Source organism: Eupeodes corollae, chromosome 2, assembly GCF_945859685.1.
Source record: "Eupeodes corollae chromosome 2, idEupCoro1.1, whole genome shotgun sequence".
In the NCBI taxonomy this organism is placed as follows: domain Eukaryota; kingdom Metazoa; phylum Arthropoda; class Insecta; order Diptera; family Syrphidae; genus Eupeodes; species Eupeodes corollae.
Genome location: NC_079148.1, coordinates 90667962 through 90687940, shown reverse-complemented (window position 1 = coordinate 90687940; position 19979 = coordinate 90667962). Strand labels below are relative to the sequence as shown.

Sequence of the window (19979 nt, the reverse complement as noted above, 5' to 3'; positions counted from 1 at the left end):
TTTCCACTTTTACGCTTTAATGGATTAGAAATGAAAATGTATTGAATAGCATGTGAAAACGTTTTAAAATTCGTACAATTAACTTTTTTAAATATACTTTTTGCAAATGTTTAACTTTAGTTTAATTATCACTTATCATCATTTAATATAAACATTTTTAATACATATAGAGAAACATTTGTTTGTATGCTTAATTTCCTCAAGTTTAATATTTTAAAAGTAACCTATTTTTAACTTGTAATGTGAAGACTTTTTGTTCAGTATTATTTTCTATGTTTTAGATAAATCGAAGCTCTCTTTAGGAAGAAATTTTAAATTAGTAATTATCTTACGTCTTATAAATAAATTTAATTTTTAAGGTCATGAATGCAATATTTATTAATAATACAACAAATGTGCCCGTAAGTTTTATTCTTTTTAAAAGTTAATGGCATCCTCATTATGAAAATATGATAAATGTTAACTTAGTTAAGTTATTAATGTCAATGTGTGAACTGGATTAAATTTTGAACTAAAATTTATCTACTTAAGTGCGGAATATAATCATCAAATTTAATCTACTTCACATAAGGCACTTAACCAGCCTATTTACAGGCTCCGTCCGAGAAAATTTGTCCCTCGAATAGCCAACAAATTTACCATAGATTCAGTTGTAACTTAAATATCGTCAAACAACTTGGAAATTGAGATACTAATTTTCAAGATCTCCAAACTCTATGCCAAATATTTTTGTTAAAAAAATTTGCTATGAAAAACAAATCGTCTCTGACGGGGCCTGTTATGAGGCCGATTGTCAAATGTTACAAGTTAGTGATGTTTCAACATAAAAAGCAGTTAAAGTTTCAGTTTGTACCATAGAACTTATGTATTAGGTGTATTCGAACAGAAAAACAGACATGTTACTTATAAGTTTGACCATTGAGAGACTTCTTCGTTGTATTATTAGTATAATTTACATTCATGACTTTATAAATATTATTTTGTTAAAAAGAATAAAAATTGAAACCAAAACTTTCATCTCTTCGAAACTCAGATGCAATGATGCAGTGATACTTCAAGCAGCACAATTTTCTAAATTTACATAAAGTATACCAACATTTACAATTTACAACAAAAAAATGTATAATATCGTTTTCTATGTGCAAAAACTATTTTGTTTGCTTCCTATCAAAACCTATACCTAATGTGTTAATATTTTTGCATATTTTAAATATCCTTACTATGTGTCCTTGCTTATACATATATAGATTCTTATGTACCTATTTACCTAAATCTTCTTAAATAATAATTTATGTAATTCACATTTTTGTTAATATTTTGTTTTTAGTATTTGTTTATTGTCTGTCTGAACTTTTAACGTATTTTGATAATCAAACGATATATATAACCTTAAAACTCCCAAAGTTGTCTCAACCTTGTTGTGATGGTTTTACAATGGAACATTTTGAAGTAATAAATAAATTATTTAAAAAGAAAAACAAATAAACTTTACTTGACGAATTCGTCAGTAAAACTTAAAAAAAAAAAAACAAAAAAAAATATAACTTAAAACATGCATTACGTACAAGTACATCGCACATTAATTTTTTGAAAATTATAAACAAAAATAAAATCATTAAAAATAGTTAAGTACAATTTTACATGATAATTATATCACTTAAATTGAAAACAACAACAAAACAAAACAATAGAAAAAAATAATTACGTAGAGTTGCACGTTATGCAACTGTTTTTTATATAAAGAAGAAAAATAAAAGTATTTGATATGATAGACTAGGATAAAAATATAAAGAAAGAAACAAAATAAATTTGGTAATATATATAAAATAAAATATTTATAAGAAATAGAAAAAAGAAGAGGAAGTATATATGTCTACATATATATATGTATTGAGAAAGAAAACGGCAAATAGATGACTGCTATTTGTAACCATTTGTAATCTAAGCATGTATTTTATTCAAAATTATACAGTTTTTATATTATATATAAAAATAAACAACATTTAGTATTTTTAAAAGAAAGTTGTTTTTCTTTTTTTATGAAAACTTGGAATTGAGTTCCAAGGTTTGTCTAAGTTTGATTTAAATATGTATAGGTTATTCGCAGCAACATTACTTAAAAAAACTATGAAGCTCTGATTCAAAAGGCACACAATTTATGTTCTTAGTGTTACCACCGGAAAGACTGAAAACAAAATTAATAAAGACAAAACTTCTGATTTAGGAAGCAAAACAATAACCTTAACCAAATGAAAAAACTATGATATTGACGACGAAAATTCTGATATATTCCATTTACCGAAAAAAGCTGCAACTTCAGTATTTAAAGGCTTTACCCCGCCCAGTTGCCAATTTTAATTCTTACAACAATTACCTGCTTCGTTATCTATTTATTCTTTATCATAACAACTGATATCAGAACCTAATGTTTTTAATCACTATTTCCTTCAACGACCCAATTGATTGATTCTTTGACTTCTGCTTTGTCGAAGAACATATTTTTTGCCAAAAATCACCAACGAAACTACTTCACTAACATCTCCAATTGTATTCGGACTAAAGGCTGTTGAAGAGCAAAAAATATTGTTTTTTTCTAAACCTGCATCGTCCACAAATGCACTTGACATACAAAATCACTTGTCCGAAAAGCTGGGGTGGAATCGGCTAAGGTGATTTTTGATTGTCACCTTTGTGATCATAAAAAGTGATCAAACTAAATTTTGCGTCTATGTAAGGTGATCACCAAATTTTGTTTAGAATTTGGTACCACTTTCAAAGAAATTCACTGACGTTTGTTACAATTTCAGTGGTTGTATTCAAAAACCGGTCGGATGCTATCCGGATACTATATATTATATATATATATAATTTCTATTGAAATACATATGCTCATTTTCCGAAGGTCGAAGAATCATAATATGACTCCCATCAATGCAGCCGATAACTAGAAACAAATAATAAAATAAAAAACAAGTAATAAAATTAGTTTATTTTTACTAAGAAACAAAATCCTACCTCCAGGAATTTGATATTTTTCGTAGAAGAACATTTTTGTTGCTTCTGAAGGCAATTGATTAAATTTGACTGTAAGTGGGCACAATTTCCTCTCCATTTGTTTTAAGGTCAAAGCAATAACCTCACAAACAGAACTTTGGCCCATTGGAGCTGACCAGTCAGTACCAACTTGCCTTTGGTAGCCACCACCTCCAAGAAAATTTAAAGTCACGGCTAATCGAAGAATAGGGGGAATGTGTATTGACCGCATTCCAGCTGACAAATCCAGAAGCGGTAGGATATGTAAAAATGTTTCCTTATTCAATCGAAAGTTTTTTAAGAATCTATTTAATTTAGAATATTAATTATAATTAAAAAAAAAAAACAAGTTTTAAAAAATAGGTATTTATATGTGAACAAATATATGGCACATATGCGTACTTACTTTGGAATTGAAAGATCAAGAATGTTTATTTTATTGCGGAGGTTAATCCTCAATAGCCGGACATTTCTATTATGATTAATGTTTTCATTTTCAGAAGGTAAAATCAAAGGCAGAAACACATTTATATTGTCTTGAAATTCAATTTCCAAAGAAAGTGACAACTAAAGAGCCAGAAAAAGTCACCAAATCGTGATTGTCACCGGTGACTATCACCTTACACAGACCGAATTTGTTGATTGTGACTATCACCTATCACAAATCACCTTACCCGATTCCACCCCTGGGTTCCTCATTTATGTTAAATGTTGAGAAAATTTTACATCGTAACCATACTAAGTATTCGTCCTTTAAAATACGTGCACCTGACTCAATTCTTCATGTTTTAAATTCACCATCGTTTTAGCCTAAAGGAGTAATAGTTCATGAATTTATGAATAAGTCGAACAACCCTTTTCGTCAGTATCGGACAACGCTGAAACACCGTCAAAGCAGCATAAAAAGGTATTAATCTACTACCAAAGCGTAAATGGACTTCGGACAAAGACTAACGTTGTTTACAAAAACATTAACAATCTTCCTCACGATATCATAATATTGACGAAAACATGGCTCAATAACTCTGTCTTGGACTTGGAGCTTTTTGACTCCTCTTATCAAGTCTTTAGACTTGATCGTAATAACTCAGACGATTCAAACGCCATTGGTGGTTAAATTCTTGTCGCTATCAACAATACTTTCACTGGTTACCTGATTGACGACTTTCCATCAACAGACATCGAAATACTATGCTTGAAAGTTAAAATGGTAACAGGACATTTATTTATTGTATCAGCATATATACCTCTAAGAACGAGGTTTATGAAAAACTAAACAACTGTATTGAAAGTATTTATATTCTTTTGGAACCTGAAAACCAAGTACTGGTTGTTGGTGATTTAAATTTACCCAATTTCAATTAGATTCAAATTAAAGACTATAACTTCTACGTTCCAATAAACGCGGCATCTTCAAATGAGCTTTTACTAACAGATGGTATGTCTTCATGTGGCTTAAGTCAACTCAACGCCGGTGTGAAAAACCGTTTTGGAAAAACACTCCATCTGGTATTTTTCTAAGAAACCAATATGCTCTGAAGCAGCTGTGATTTATTCTGCTGTCAAAATTGTGAACAAAGATCGCCATTATAATAATAAATTGTCAGTAACTGGAACTGAATCTCAATAAGGACCTGGACCTTTGCAGATTGGACTACTTATCGGAAATTGGGCTATTTTTTTTCCAAAACAGCCGATTAAAATTTGTTTAACTTAAGATTTGACAGATTGACATTTATTTTTAACTTTCCTTAACATTATTTACAATTTTATAACATATTTTTTTTCTGGTTTTATATCAAAAGTTGCCTTTAATTGTTCTTAGCGCCGTTATTGCAAATATCTAATCCATACAAAAATTCCCAGTCTAATTTGCTATTCAAAACGCGCTTCGTCTATATCCATAAAAGTCTTTCCAAAATATCTTGCTCGGAATTCTCTCATTTTAATATTATCATGTTAAAAGAGTATATCGGTTTAAGAAGTACGAACTTTCTTGAAGATTTAAGTTCAACTGGCTTCAGACCATCCTATTCTGAGGAGATTGCGCATCCAACAAACAAGCATTATACATAGAGCGACTTGCTCCATCTAATATGTAAACTCTGAGAGCAGCTCTTCAACACACAGGGCTAATATCTACATGAATTCTTATATTTTCCCCAAATCCAGGTGCCGACTCCTTTCAATTCTGAAGATATGATGATGCTTTTCAGGATCAGTTTGGGAAGTTTTCCTTCTTCCACTTCCAAAACTTTGATTATTATGTTATTATATTAAAATGCAATTTAAGAACGTCCAAAAACAATGGTGGTACTGACGATTCTAAATTCAGCATGTAATTAGGTGTATTGGTGAAGCTTAGGTTTTGGGGTGATCAAACGACCTAGATATTTGTACTCCCGAACAATAGCAATTTTTTCAGCTTTGTAGCTTCACTTTTGATTCCGAGAGAGACTCTGCCAGAAAAACTACGTCGTCGGCAAATAACAGACATGGCACTCGTATTCGTCCAAGCTCTATTCCTGCTCCAATAGCTTCCACGATATTATTGATGAATAAGATACCCAACCTTGTTTGACAACCATTTGCTTCGCGAAGTCTTCTGAAATTAATTTACCATCCCAAATATACGAGGCGTTACTTTCATACATCATACAAGCAGCGCGAAAATAAGCGAAGAAAGCATACAGTTTCTTGTTGTTGCTTTTGAAACTCTGTAATAACTGAGAATAATTGGTCTGAAGTTGACCGATTCCGCCTAGAGCCAGCTTACAACTTAAAAAGAATTCCTTTATATTACGGGCACGGAATAACTTTAACCTAGGTGTTCTAGAATGAAATAGCGCGGTAGTTCTGCGATTTTTATTGAAATTGGACTACTTTTTGGGCTTCAAATACTTTTAAATTTATGCTGCGTACGTTTATACTGTTTTGAACAGGCCAACTGTTTTGGCACTAAGCAAAACTCAGGTTGATAAACCACTGACCACTCGGAGTTGATTCGAGCTCTAAACAGGTTATTAGGATCAAAGATGTAAGTTTCCGGATTTATAAAGTCAACCCTACTGAGGAAAACCAGAATAAGTTCAATCAAGCTAGAAAGTCTTGTTACGGACATACGAGTATTAGACGCATTAAATTTTTTGCATGACCAGAAATTACGGCAAAAAATACTAAAAAGTCCCAAAGGTAGTAAACATTTCTGGTCTTGTGTAAAAAATGTGTGCAACACTACGTCATCTTTAGCTCCTACGCTCGTTTTCAATGACACTTCTTTTGTAAGCTCGATTAATAAAGCCAATTTGCTTGCAGCACAGTTTGGTGTTAGTTCGATGCTACCAATGAGTGACATTACTCCTTCTGTACTTGAAAGCGGTAACTATATTTAATAAAATTAAATACTTAAACTTTAGATTTGTTGCCTTACACAAGTGCTAAAAAAAACAATATTTAAAATTAAAGTTTTCTTTATATTATTTTGGCCAAGTAACAGATGGCTCCAGAATTGGCTTACCTTTTTTTTGTCAAAATAAGCAAACACAAACTTAAACTTGTTAACTTCCCATAAGAAGTTTCAAGGTCCCTAGAGTCGAAATAAAAGATGTTTAGAAAGATGTATGTGCGTGCGTGTGTACGTACGTTCGTACGCCCGTAAGTTCGCGGCGTTTTTTTCGTAGTCCATAGCTCAGAAGAGATATCGACTTCAAATAAATTTTGTTATGCAGATAATAAGGCCGCAATATGCAGAACGAACTTTCAAGAAAATTACGTGTGTGTTTTTTTTAACATAGCAGTTTAAAAAAAGGTGAAAAATTTGGTTAACCCTAAATTTTTCATGAATCAATGACGCAAGAGACTTGAATTAAATTTGTATTATATATTGTTACGTGATACCAAACAAGTATATTTTTGGAAAAAAATCCAATTAAAGGTATTTTTTATAAATCAAAAAAACTGTAAACAAAATTTTACGACTAAAATATGATTTCATCTCCAAAACATTTTTGTGCAACGAAGAATAATGTTATTGACATCTGATACAATTTTGAAAAAAATCTAATTGACTTTTTTTTTATAAAAAAAACTTTTAAAAAATTACTCAAAGTTGGTAAAAACTGAATTTCGACTCAAATATCTTTTCAAAAACTTAAGATTAAGGCTTAAAACTTATTTTATCTTATAAGAAATATTGTTTTCAACATTCTGAAAAATGTTGAGAAAAATCGAATTGTCAGTTTTTTTTACAAAAAATAAAAATCTAAAAAAAAAATTGTTTTTCGACGTAAATATCTTTTCAAAAATTTAAGATTATGGCTTTCAACTGATTTTATCTTATATGAAATATTTTTTTCAATATTCAAGACAATTTTGAGAAAAATCAAATTGACAATTTTTTTACAAAAAATAAAAACAAAATTAATAAAAGTTGGTAAAAATTGATTTTCGACTCAAATATCTTTTGAAAAAATTGAGAAATTCTATTTAAACTATTTTTATCTTTTAAAAAATATTTATGTCAACATTCAGTAAAATTTTGAAAAAAATCGAATTGGCAGTTTTTTTTACAAAAAATTAAAAACTTAAAAAAAGAATTAACAAAAGTTGGTAAAAATTGATTTTCGACTCAAATATCTTTTCAATAATTTGAGATTATGGCTTCCAACTAATTTTAAATTATAAGAAATATTTTTGTAAATGTTCGGAAAAATTTTGAAAAAATCAAATTAGTTAGTTTACAAAAAATAAAACCTAACAAAAAAAATCCAACAGTCCGTTTTTTCATAAAAAATAAAATCTACCAGAAACAATACGCACATTTGGTAAAACTTGATGTTCGGTTCTTGATATCTCTCAAATTAATTGCAGTTATTAAATTTATAAACATTTAAGAAATACTACTAAAGTTAGTAAACATTTGTTTTCGACTAAGAACCTATTTATCAAAATTATATTTTCAAACTATACTATTTCTTCATATGAAAAAGACTTTTGGTAATTTTAAATGTTTGAAGAATAATTCAAGTGACAACTTTTTAACCCAACACAAAAACCTACAAGCTTTTAAGCAAGACAAGTCGACAGACAGGATGGGAAGTTATCAGTGTGGGTCGCATCCCAGCCTCTTTTTTATTTTCTGTTCAACTTGATTCTCTAGAAAAATTGTTCCAGAACACAAAACTGCAGCTTCTTTATTAACTTCTAATAAGGAAAAGTTGGCAGAATCTCCTATAAAAACCATTCTGCTATACTTGTCTCCTTAATATGAATTAAAAAAGATTTCTGAATACCTTTTTTATAGTTCTGCTACTGGCCAAAGGTTTAATTTAAAAACGTGCAATATAATGTTGTTCACCTGTTTTTTGATAAATGATAAATAAATTACGTCCCGGATGAATTTTATCATTTTTGCTTTAATATTATTTTGATTTCTTTTGTAATTTATTCAGTTTTGTTTTTTTTACGTATTTATGGTATATAGCAATAAATATATAACCTGAATTATTTGACTTGTTTTGTTCAACTAAATTTTATTTTAATATTTGTGTGTTTTGGTTTTTAATAAATTTGCAAACTTTATTGCAAAAGAATCATTCTGGAAGGTCCTAATGTAGTTAGATGTTATTTTGCTAGTGATTCATTCATTCAACAAAAAACCAACACAATGTTTTTTAAAAACAAATGTGTAATAAGGTAGACTCTGAGTGCATAGAAAAAGAAGTTTTAAATAAATAATACGTATTTAAGCTTCAGCATGGACGAATAATATTAATAATATTCTTCAAATTATTTCGTTAGCTTATTCTTGTGTTTCATTGTAGAAAACTTCATTACGTAAATGTGTATCTACATTTGTTTAAAAAATGTATCCTATCATTTCTTGAAACTATTTGACAAATTTCCTATTTGATAAATACAAAATAAACTGAAATTTATAGAAAACTACATTTTATACAAAAATATCTAACGGTTCATATCTCTTATGTAAAAGGGTGTTTTTTTTAAGAATAAAGTAAAATTCATATATGTAACTTAATGTTTCTTCTAAGAATGTAGCTTTAATATAAAAATGAGAGTTTGCCATTGCGATTCAAAAATAATTTCGGGCAAAAGACCACTGCTGCTGGCTCGAATAAATTCCACCCAATTGGGGCAGTATGTCAGTGTTAACTCGCCGAATATTCTTTTTTAAAGCGTCAATCGAATCGAGCTTATCTGCGTAGACAAGCGGCTTAACATAACCTCACAAAAAAGCCTTAAACAAATTGATTGTTTCGTTAGCTATATGGCGCGAACCAAACCATTATTTTGGTAATAAATTTACACAATTTACAAGAATTGTTACAAGTAAGTCTATTGAATTTAAAATTAAAAATCAAACTAAGCATAAATCAAGTGAAAGCTGTCAAAAAAACCAACTCCGAAAAAAAGTATTGCCTAGTTGAAAACCACACGTCTAATGAAACACCCATTATTAAAACTAGTCTTAAACTCGCTGTATTATTCTGCCATAAATAACGAGTAGGTATATCAAATTAGACGTCAGACGCGTCGGTCTGAGATTATGTTTTGTATTAGACATTTTAATAGCCAACTTGTGTGCATATAGTTCCCTCGTTAATTATGTATTTTGATTTGTTGGTAACTGGTTTTTTATACAAAATTTTGTATATTTTGATCTTAATTTAACACAAATGTTTTAGGTTTCCTCGAAAAACTATGAATGAAATATAAATAGATTGTTTATACATAAATAAATAATTATCGTTGATTATTATTTTGTTATTATTTGTAAACAACACCACAAGAAATTAGTATTCTTGTAGTTTATTTGTTTATTTTCTTCATTAATATGGGTATGAGTCATTTTTAAAATCAAATCGAAAGGATCTAGAAGAATCTATAACAAAATAAATTTCATCACTATCCTGTTGTTTGATTATATCAATCAATAACATTTATAGATATTTAAATTACTCTGATTCTGTGAAATCCAATGAATATGATCAAAAAATTTACCAACGGATGTCTGATTGTTTTTGTTTATTTAAATGTTGTTGCTAAGGTTTAACTGATCAATATTTTTTAATGTTTACCTAAATGGTTAAGAAAACAAGGTGCTAGGTGTCATTAATTTTTCATACTTGCTTTACTTTTAAACTGCGCTTAAGAATGATAAGTAGTATACATTATTCTAAAATTAGCAACTATTTGTTCAAAAGTAAAAGGAAACGTTCCTATAAAACATGGAATATTCTCTCTTCAATTGTCCAGGATTTTGTTGATTAGTTTGAGTTGTAAATGTGAATCGTTTTCAGATTTTTGGAAATAATCAGCCCTTCAGCAAATTGGCACATTGATAATTTTGTAACGCTACCCCGGGCCACAAGACATTTATTTAACGTAAATAATAATACTCATTTTAAAAACCATACATACATATGTTATGTACATTATGTTATTATTTGTTTATTGAAATGTAATTTTTTAAATTGAGAACACATTTTCAAAACATTATATTTAGATCTAGCTTGTTGCTGCATGCCAGCCTAATGACATCATTATATTGGTGGGAGTCCGTTAGTTTGTTTCGCTAAATATTTTTTGCATATTTCATTCTCGAAAACGAAGGTTCGCAAGCAAATGTAGATCCAAATAATGTCAGCAGAATCAGTAAACTTGGGTAAGTTCATTTATGTAAAAATGCAGCATTAATGCAAGATTAGCGTTCATAAATGTAAATACACTGCATTACTGCAGTCGATAACTCCGTTAAAAAAAAAACAGTCTGACAGCTGAAATGCGATCAAACCTGAAGTCATTTTATTTCTGCTGCCGCTCTGCAGGAAAATGTCAGAAGAAGATACATAATTATGTAGGTAAAATAAATGAATATTAATTAAATTCTTTGCAAAAAATAAAATGATTTGTTATCAATAAGTTGAAATATATTATTTTCACTTCATAGAAATGAATGATTTTGTTCCATTCAATAATAAAACATTTTTATTGGAAATTTTGAAAGAATGTGGTTAAGACAATAAACAACCAAAACCCGTGTTACTTAAAAAAAACTTAATAGTTTCTGTCCTACTTTGATAAAAGTTATGAACTGGTTTTTGATATTGTATATCTGCCGCATTCTTGCAGAAGTTTTTCTGTTCATAAATACATTGCATGAATTTTGTCGGCATGACTTGTGCAACTAGTTGCATTTTTGAACTCAACCCTGACAAATTTGTCGGGGAAGATGCTTCAAAATTCTAAGTATTCCACTTTTACTTTTTTTTCCTTAAATTGAGCGTCAAGATTTGAATCGTTTTTAAAATCGATGAACTTTGCCTGATCTTGATTTGTAACAGAAGCCACCCGTGAGATAGTTGTTGATTCCAGATGCCATTAGTTTTCTACACGCGTGAAGCATTTTCTTACTTGCCATCTGTGAAATTAGGTTATTTTGTCCTTGTAAATTTTGATTTAGGCTGTTTAGTTTTCCTGTGATATCGCTTGAAAATGCTAAAAGGCACCACCATTGATTATCTTTCAATTTTAGGTAAACTTTTTTATTTTATTGAAAGAAGAGGATTATTTCGTGGCGCAGGAAAAAAGCTTTCCAAAACCCTTCCCCTAATAAGGCATGCATCGCACAGAGTTATGCAAAAGAACGTCACCATACTCACTTCCCAATTCTTCCAAAGAGCTTTTAAATTTTCTGTGGTTTAATTCTATCGCTCGAATATCGGAAGGAATTTGAAAATTCTTCCAAGATTAAATTCTGTTCTATGCAGTATCTAAAAACACCGTGCATTGAGATGTTGCTGAAATGTCAGTGCTGGAATCGAAAGCCAAGCTAAAAAACAAAAACAAATTGTCACGAATGTACGTATTTGGAAATATCTTCAATACTTCTCACACATGTTGAATCAGACAGCTGTAGTTTTTTAAGAAGGTAAGAAATGTAACGAACACTCAGCGACGTCTTGTTTTCATTTGTCTGTGCAAACATTTCCAGGCGTTGAAAGGAGTGATATCTAAATTAATTTTTTGAAAACACACGATGTCCACTGCTGTACGTTCTATTGTTGCTTCCATTTTAAAAACTCATAGAATATTTTTTTCTCACGTTTTTCTGCAGTTACTTAATATTTTAAGAATTTATTAAACCACGCTGCGGGGCAACTTTTATAAGCTCGCGGGCTGCAGGTTCAGTATTGCTGACCTAGACGGTTTAAAACACGATTTGGGAATTTTTGGTGGGTAAAAGAGCGATTTTATCATGGACTGTGTGGCTTATGGGTGGTGCGACATCCTGTAACTTCAATTTTAGAAAACAACAAATTAGTAAACTTCACTCTGATAATGCCAACAGTTGACTGCTGGGGTTGGTTCCAGTCTCATTTTCGTACAAAAATGTTTAAATGATGGAACCAATTCCAAATTTACACTATCTGTGGATATTTTGCCTTTTTACAATAACATGTGGGTCTTACGAGCCCCAGATGCAGATATGTTGTTTTTGTTAACTTAGCTGCCGAGATAAAAATGTTCCTTGTGAGAAAAGTTGCCCAATTCAAGTTGCTTTAGCTGAGCGAATCAATGGTGGATGCAGGCAATGTTTCCACTGTGAAATTTTGTTTGTATTTATTGTAGAAATTCCCTTGAATTCAAAACTTATTGTGTTAATGGATATACTCCGTTTTATTTGTTATTATTTATTTCTTATTATTCTTTAAGCTTTGTTACTAAAAGAAGTACTTTCATATATGAATCGGAAATCCAGACCTATTGAAATTGCGTAGCACAAACTCATCATTTTTTGACCAATGTACGATTCAGGGGGGGTCATATGAGCCATAAAACTTATACAATTAAATTGTATAAGTAAAGATTTCATCTAAAGATTTGTCAGTTATTTACAGATTTTCACCAAAAAGCGGTTTGCTGTCAAAAACAACTTAAATTTTTCTTTTCACACAATTTAGAATTTAGAAAAACTTTAGTTTCTTATTTTTGTAAGATGTTTTTTGAGAGAATAAAAAGAAAACTTTAATAAGAAATCCCTTATTAACTTCCCATAGGGAGTTATTGTAATGGGTTCAATTTGTCAAGTTGAAAATTTTGACATTTCTCGACACTTTAAGGTACCTAGAGTCGAAATAAGAGATTTTTATGTAAAGATGTCAGTGCGTGTGTGCGTTTTTGACGTCGTCCATAGCTCAAGAACCCGGGGAGATATCGACGTGAAATAAATTTTATAAATATTGGCAGAAAAATGCAGAAAGGGCTCTCAAGAAAATTGCTTGGGTGGTTTTTTTACCATAGCAATTTAAAAAAATGTATGTTGGTTAACTCTAAATATCTCAAGAACCAAAAACGCTAGAGACTTGAATTAAATTTTATATAATTTATTGTAAAGTGATACCAAACAAGTATATATTTTGAAACAAATGCAACTAACGGTTTTTTTTTTAAATAAAACAAATTAGACAAAAATTTACCGCCTCGAAATTTTACAAAAAATCGAACTGACTGTTTTTTACAAAAACTAAAAACCTAAACAAAAAAAAAAATAAAAATTGATTTTCGATCCAAATATCTTTTTAAAACTTTAAGATATTTACTTTAAACTACTTTTATCTCTTAAACAATATTGTTGTCCACATTTATTAAAATTTTGTGAAAAATCGAACAGACAATTTTGTTAACATAAAATAAAAACATAGCAAAAAAAAATTACGATTGGTAAAAATTTATTTTCTTCAAACTTTTTTATTTCACAGAAAATGGTGTTTTCGATATTCAGTAGTTTTTTTTTTATAAAAATCCAACAGTCCGTTTTTTTCATAAAAAAAATCTACAGGAAATAGATTTTCAAACTAAACTATTTCTTTATATGAAAAATACTGTTGGTGATTTAAAAATTCTTAACAACTTTTTTAACCCAACACGAAAACCTACAAACTTTTAAGCAAGACAAATCGACAGACGGGGTGGAAGTTATCAGTGTGGGTCGCATCCCAGCTTCTTTTTTAATATTAAGTTGCCTTTAAATTCCTGAAAGTCGTCTTTAATTACATATTTTTTCTTGACGCACATACATAAATAGTGTTAGGCTTTTTTAAAAAGTTTGTTTTTCTTTCACAATTAATTTGTTATTAAATACAACAACTTTTAAGATCTAAAAAAAATAAAGAAATCTACTTTTTGAAGTAAATTTGCTTTGAATACTCTAGAATTAAGATTTAAACACATATTTCAAGATTATAAATGTCCCAAAAGAAGCAAAACTGATACGTTCGTTAAACTAAAGGCTAATTGAAAAAAGCATTGTACACTTACATAAAACTAGTCTCAAGAACGTTTTGCACAATTTAGTGTACAATGGGTGCAATGTGGGTGCTTCATTTTAACCAAAATGTAGTGCCTCAAAAAAAAAAAACAATATTGGTTTTCAATATTTCACAAACTTGTTCAATTGTTCAATTATTCAGCGTAAAAGAACTTATTTCCTTTCGAATATATATAACACATTAGACTTTTCTATTAAACTATTGTATTTCGAGGGGAAAATATTTGTCAGAGTCGTAAGAATTATATGAAAAGAACCATGTATTTCGGTGGGAAGGATGTCTTATAATATAGTTTCAAAAATAAACTTTAAAGAAAAAATGGATTTTCAAATCTTTGAACAAAATTAATAGATACGAGTATGAATATTATACACAAAATAAACGAATTAATGTATAGATTTAATGGTTAGGTCTACTAAAGTACAGTATTAGTATAAAAATAGACTTACCAATAACGTATACATATATGTGGACACTTATGCACTTTTCTATTAATTCAGGATGCTGTGGCCGAGCCCATATTCTCAACCGTCAATAGAAACTGACACCTCAACCGTCGATAGAAACTGACACCTCAATTTGAAATGTGATTAAATCTGACACCAGGGATTATACTGATGAATACATCAAAATCTCACTATTAGCCTCAAAACATATTTAATTAAAATTATATTTTGAAACCTGTGTTCGAGTAGTCTATTGTATTATTGCTATATAATTAATGACGTACCTTAACTCAAAACTATGCTGCGTATATTTCCAAGTTAAAGCTCAAATAAGAAAAATATATTATTTTTCATACATACTTACATATATTTATGTATGTATATAAATTTGATCGATGAATCTAAACATTGGAAATAACTATTATCTAATATATTTATCAACGGCTAATCAATTCCTAAATTTGCACAGTCCAAACGAAGCGAAGGGAGAACGCAAATAAAAAAAATCAACATCAACATCGACATCGGTCAAGAAGAAGAATTACGGTGACTAATAAACACGATTTTAAGTTAGAGAAGATCTTAAACCTTAAACTATCTACAAAACAAGAATATATCTCAAAGATTCTAATATTCTATATAAAAGATGTTCTCTCCAACCGGAACATCAATACCGCGCTGAAAGTAAAGTCGTGCTGTGTCTCTAAAGACGCTATCGTTCCATCTTATTAAAAAATTAAAAATAACAAATTTAATTGTTGTGAATACTTTCTGCTAAGTTTATAACTGAAGGTGTAAATTAAAAATATAAACTTAAATTAATTGAAGATGCAGTCTATTGTGATTGCCGTGTTACTTCTGGTAAATTACAAATTTTGTAAATTATAGAAAATTGTGATTTTTGTTTTGATATAGCAACGAAGTGAATTTTATCTAATTGTTTATTTGACAAGATATAATTAATTTTTAATTCAGATAGTGACTTTTGATGAACAAAGAGTTTGAATCAAATTGATTGTAACAACCTTTAAATCCCTTGTTTAATGCAGGCTGATGAAATTAGCTAATTTTGAAAACCTTTACAAAGTAGATACAATGAAATACACACAAAATTAACTAAGAAAAAAATATAATTTTCTAATAATAGTGAATAACTTTGTACTAAATAATGCGACTTTTTTATTTTAAATGTGTTTCTAAGTTGAGTGTTAGAAGATGTTTAAAACTAGGCCTTAGTCGTGTGCTTTTCTTTACTAATTTTGTTGGAAACAATACATTTTCAATACGTTTTCTCGATATACTTTAAAAATCTTAAAGAAAAGAATCATAAAGAACCTTTCAGATATTTACAAATATTAAAAAATCAATATAACCAAACAAAGTTCTCAAGAAAAATGTAGCGCTTTTGAGACTTGTACTTTAATAAAATGATTAAAATATAGTACATTGCTAAATTCAGGCTCAAACTGCTAAATTATAACACTAAATCTACTAAACTGCTATAATATTGTACCAACCAATGACTTCAATTGTGTTAATTTTTGATAGTTGAAAATATTGCTCACACTTTTGGGAAGGAAATTGTAATTTGTCAATGAAAAAGTCTGCTAGAAAAGATTATAGTTTTAATTGGTAGACATTTTTTAATAAAAAATTTTCATATAAAAAAAACAATATTTAAAAAAAAAATCTATGCACATTTATTTCATTTTGAAAAAGGGGGTATGTTATTAAAAACGGAAAACAATATTAGCCAAATGGCTTCCACAGTCCTTTTTATTCGAATGATCAATTCTCACACTTTCGCTTATTTATCAGCGAAAACTTCATGAATTCCATCTTGCAGGTCTTCAAAGGGTTATATATTATATCTTTAGCCAAAGTGATATATTGATCACGGTCAATAAACTTTTCTTGCAAAACTGCGAACTTTGACTTCATAATGTACAATTTGCAGTGAATTTTAGCTACATATTTGAATATATTGCTGAAATGTGTAAAGTATTTTGTTTGCTTGTCAAATGTCAAAAAATAGACTTTTTAAAATTAAACCCTATATTTAATAGATTTTGTAGCCAAAAACTTTAGGAGTTTTCCTTTTCGAAAAGTATTTATAGACTTTATAGTTTCTTATAGATTTAAACTTTTTTCAATTTAATCTTTTGTTGTTGAAATTGTTATATTCATAATGCTTGTTTCAGGTTGTTCCAACCATATATTGTGAGAACATCTTTAAAATCAACATCAGTCCTGAGGAAGCCCAACAATTTTTGAAATCATCAAACCTTAATATTGACTACGCACCAAAAACCGGTGAAAATCCCTTACCAGTTGTTCAAAATGAAAAAGGAGAATTTATCTATCAAGGACGCAAAATAGACAATCCTTCCGAGTACGTGGAAGAACATTACACTGCCCATCAATACCATGGTCAAGATGGTTTAGGTCAATACGTCTATGGCTACAAAGACTGGAATCAAGGCAAAGCTGAAGAGAAAACTGAAGATGGTGTCGTTAAAGGCACATACAAATATGTAAACCCAAGAGGTCGTGACTTTATTGCAAATTACTATGCCGACCATACTGGTTTCCATCATGAAGACAATCGACCAGAAAGGGAGAAGGCTCCAGCTACTGAAACACCAGCTGTAAAGGCTGCCAAGGAGGAACATTTCCGGTTGTGGAGTGAATTGGCAGCAGCTAATGGTCAAAATCCCGATCCTTTCAGTAGTGATTATCAGAGAGAAGGTCAATATGTTCCTTCTGCTTCGGATACTGCTTATGAACACATCGAACCTAAGTACATTCCTTCAGATGAAGAAAAGGGTGAACCTCGTGGATTCTTTTACAGCTTTGATTATTCTACTCCATTGGGACGCAAAATTAAGGAGAGAGAAGAATTAGAAAGATTGCGGGCGGAAAATAATCATTAAATACATTTTTATTAAACAATGCTTTAATGTACATATGTATACATACATTACCTACTATATGAATATATTATCGCCATAAATAAGTTAAGAATACATTTTTATTTAATAATAAATTATATATTAGATTATTCCGAACCAATAAAATTTCTTAGCTTTTTATTTTCTGCATGGACGAGTATGGTCGTATATGGAAAATACTTAACGAAAGTATGTAGGTATTAAAAAATAACACTTAAGCCAATAAGCTCTTTATAATTTTTATGGGCACATATTAAACCTGTTGTACGCTGCAGCCCAATAAACAGACATATTTTTTAAGAATTTTAGGATCTTGTTTGTCAATAAATTGGAACAGCAGTTCTTTACGCTTTGGGTGTCTAAATTGTTCTTTTTTAAATTTATTATATGAATTGTTTCATAGTTAAAAATTATCAACAACGAAGAAGATACTCTTTTGAGCTTTAGGGATCATAAAATAGCCAATCTGCCAAAGGGAATTATTAGTTCAAACAGCCTCTTTTGTTTTATTTATTTAATTCTTTTAAAAAATATGCAAATGTTAATAAAATTATTCTATTATTCCATCAGTCCTATTTTTAATGCCTACATCTACATATGTACATACATTATAAGTCTCTAAATCTTATGGATGTGTATATAGTTAAAACAAAAAAATATCTAATAGTAGGTATATGGTAAGTTTAAAAAACAAGTAAAACTAGTTAGGGGTAGTGGGTCATTAAAACAACCGGCTGTCAAGGAATATTGTCATCTCATCATAGAACATTTAAGAATATTGCTTATTAGCAAAGTGTGTATGATGCTTAGACATTTGAAAACATGTAGATAAGAGAAGGGAGATAATTAATGGATTAGAGGAAATACGAAAAGTTGCAGTTTCTTCCGGTTTATTGTAAGATAATAATTAACTTCATGTTTTACACTCAACTTCTAGCAATTGCCATTTTTAACGCTGCGATGTGTTTTTTTTTCTATTAAAGAGTTATTGACAATAATAAAAATAATAATAACTCCTAGATAACCGAACAGAAAGTCGGATAACTTAGTCCAGGAATTCAGAAATTTGTGACTCATTAAAAGGATTAATTTAAAAAAAAAATTAAAAATAATAATAATTAAATGAAGAAAACAAAAAGTTCTATAACAAAAAGTTCTATATTTCAGTTTAGTAAAAAATTTAATTTTAAACTTCAAGTGCTGATGAAAAAAATACAACAGTTTGTTTTATAAATAAAAAAAAGTAACTGTCCCCTCGAATATTTTATAAATAAAAAATTGTTTGTGTCCAAAATAATTTTATTATTTGTTAAAATTTTGAGTAAAATCAGTCAGTCAGTTTTTTTTACAAAAAAAAATAAAAACCTAAAACAGAAAATTAATAAAAGTTAGTAAAAATTTATTTTCGACTCAAATAACTTTTCAAAACTTTCAGACATTGGCCTTAAACTAATTTTTTTTTTTAAATATTGTTTTTAAAATTCAGTAAAGTTTTGAGAAAAATCGAATTGACGATTTTTTATAAAAAATTAAAAACATACAAAATTAACAAAAGTTGGTAAACATTGATTTTCGACTTAAATATCTTTTTAAAACTTTAAGATATTGTTTTTAAACTAATTTTATCTTTAAAAAATATTATTTTAAATATTAAGTAAAATGTTGACAAAAATTGAATTGATAGGTTTTTAACAAAAATCTAAAAAAAATTAATAGTTGGTAAAAATAGATTTTCGACTTAATTATCTTTTATTTTTTATCATTATTTTATCTTATAAGAAATATTGTTGTGAAGATTCTTTACAATTTTGAGGAAAATTAAATTGACAGTTTCTAAACAAAAAATAAACATTACTGAAAGTTCGTAAAAATTTATTTTCAACTCAAATATCTTTTTTTAAATTAAATATGTTGGCTTTAAACTAATTTTACTTACATACAGAAAATATAATTTTCGACATTCAGTAATTTTCTTACTAAACACTTTTAAGAAATGCTACTAAAATTGGTAAATATTGGTTTTCGACTAAAAATCTCATTAACAAAAACTGATTTCGAAATCAAACTATTTCATTATATGCAAAATATTGTTGGTAATTTAAAAATATTTAACAATAATTCAACTGACAACTTTTTAAACAAAACACGAAAACCTACAATTTTTTAAGGAAGACAAATCGACAGACGGAAGTTATCAG

General features: G+C 29.0%; 2 protein-coding genes across 2 annotated transcripts in view; one reads left to right on the top strand and one right to left on the bottom strand.

The window, feature by feature from the left end:
- Positions 1–14932, bottom strand: part of LOC129946026 (uncharacterized) — a 109265-nt gene extending 94333 nt beyond the window's left edge. Inside the window, exon 1 of the mRNA XM_056056038.1 lies at positions 14834–14932. The gene's annotated coding sequence lies outside the window, so the exon portion shown is untranslated. The remainder of the gene's footprint in view (positions 1–14833) is intronic.
- Positions 14933–15489: 557 nt separating this feature from the next.
- Positions 15490–17907, top strand: LOC129946028 (uncharacterized). The gene is made up of 2 exons (XM_056056040.1): positions 15490–15691; positions 17032–17907. Exons 1-2 carry the CDS (start codon positions 15659–15661, stop codon positions 17761–17763), a joined length of 765 nt encoding a protein of 254 aa, XP_055912015.1. The 5' UTR covers positions 15490–15658; the 3' UTR covers positions 17764–17907.
- Positions 17908–19979: the final 2072 nt, after the last annotated feature.

Bases quoted from the DNA above. Each gene is read 5' to 3' on its own strand.
- LOC129946028 (XM_056056040.1), top strand. From the start codon at position 15,659: ATGCAGTCTATTGTGATTGCCGTGTTACTTCTG. The intron at 15,692-17,031 runs GTAAATTACAAA...TGCTTGTTTCAG, and splicing joins TGATTGCCGTGTTACTTCTG to GTTGTTCCAACCATATATTG.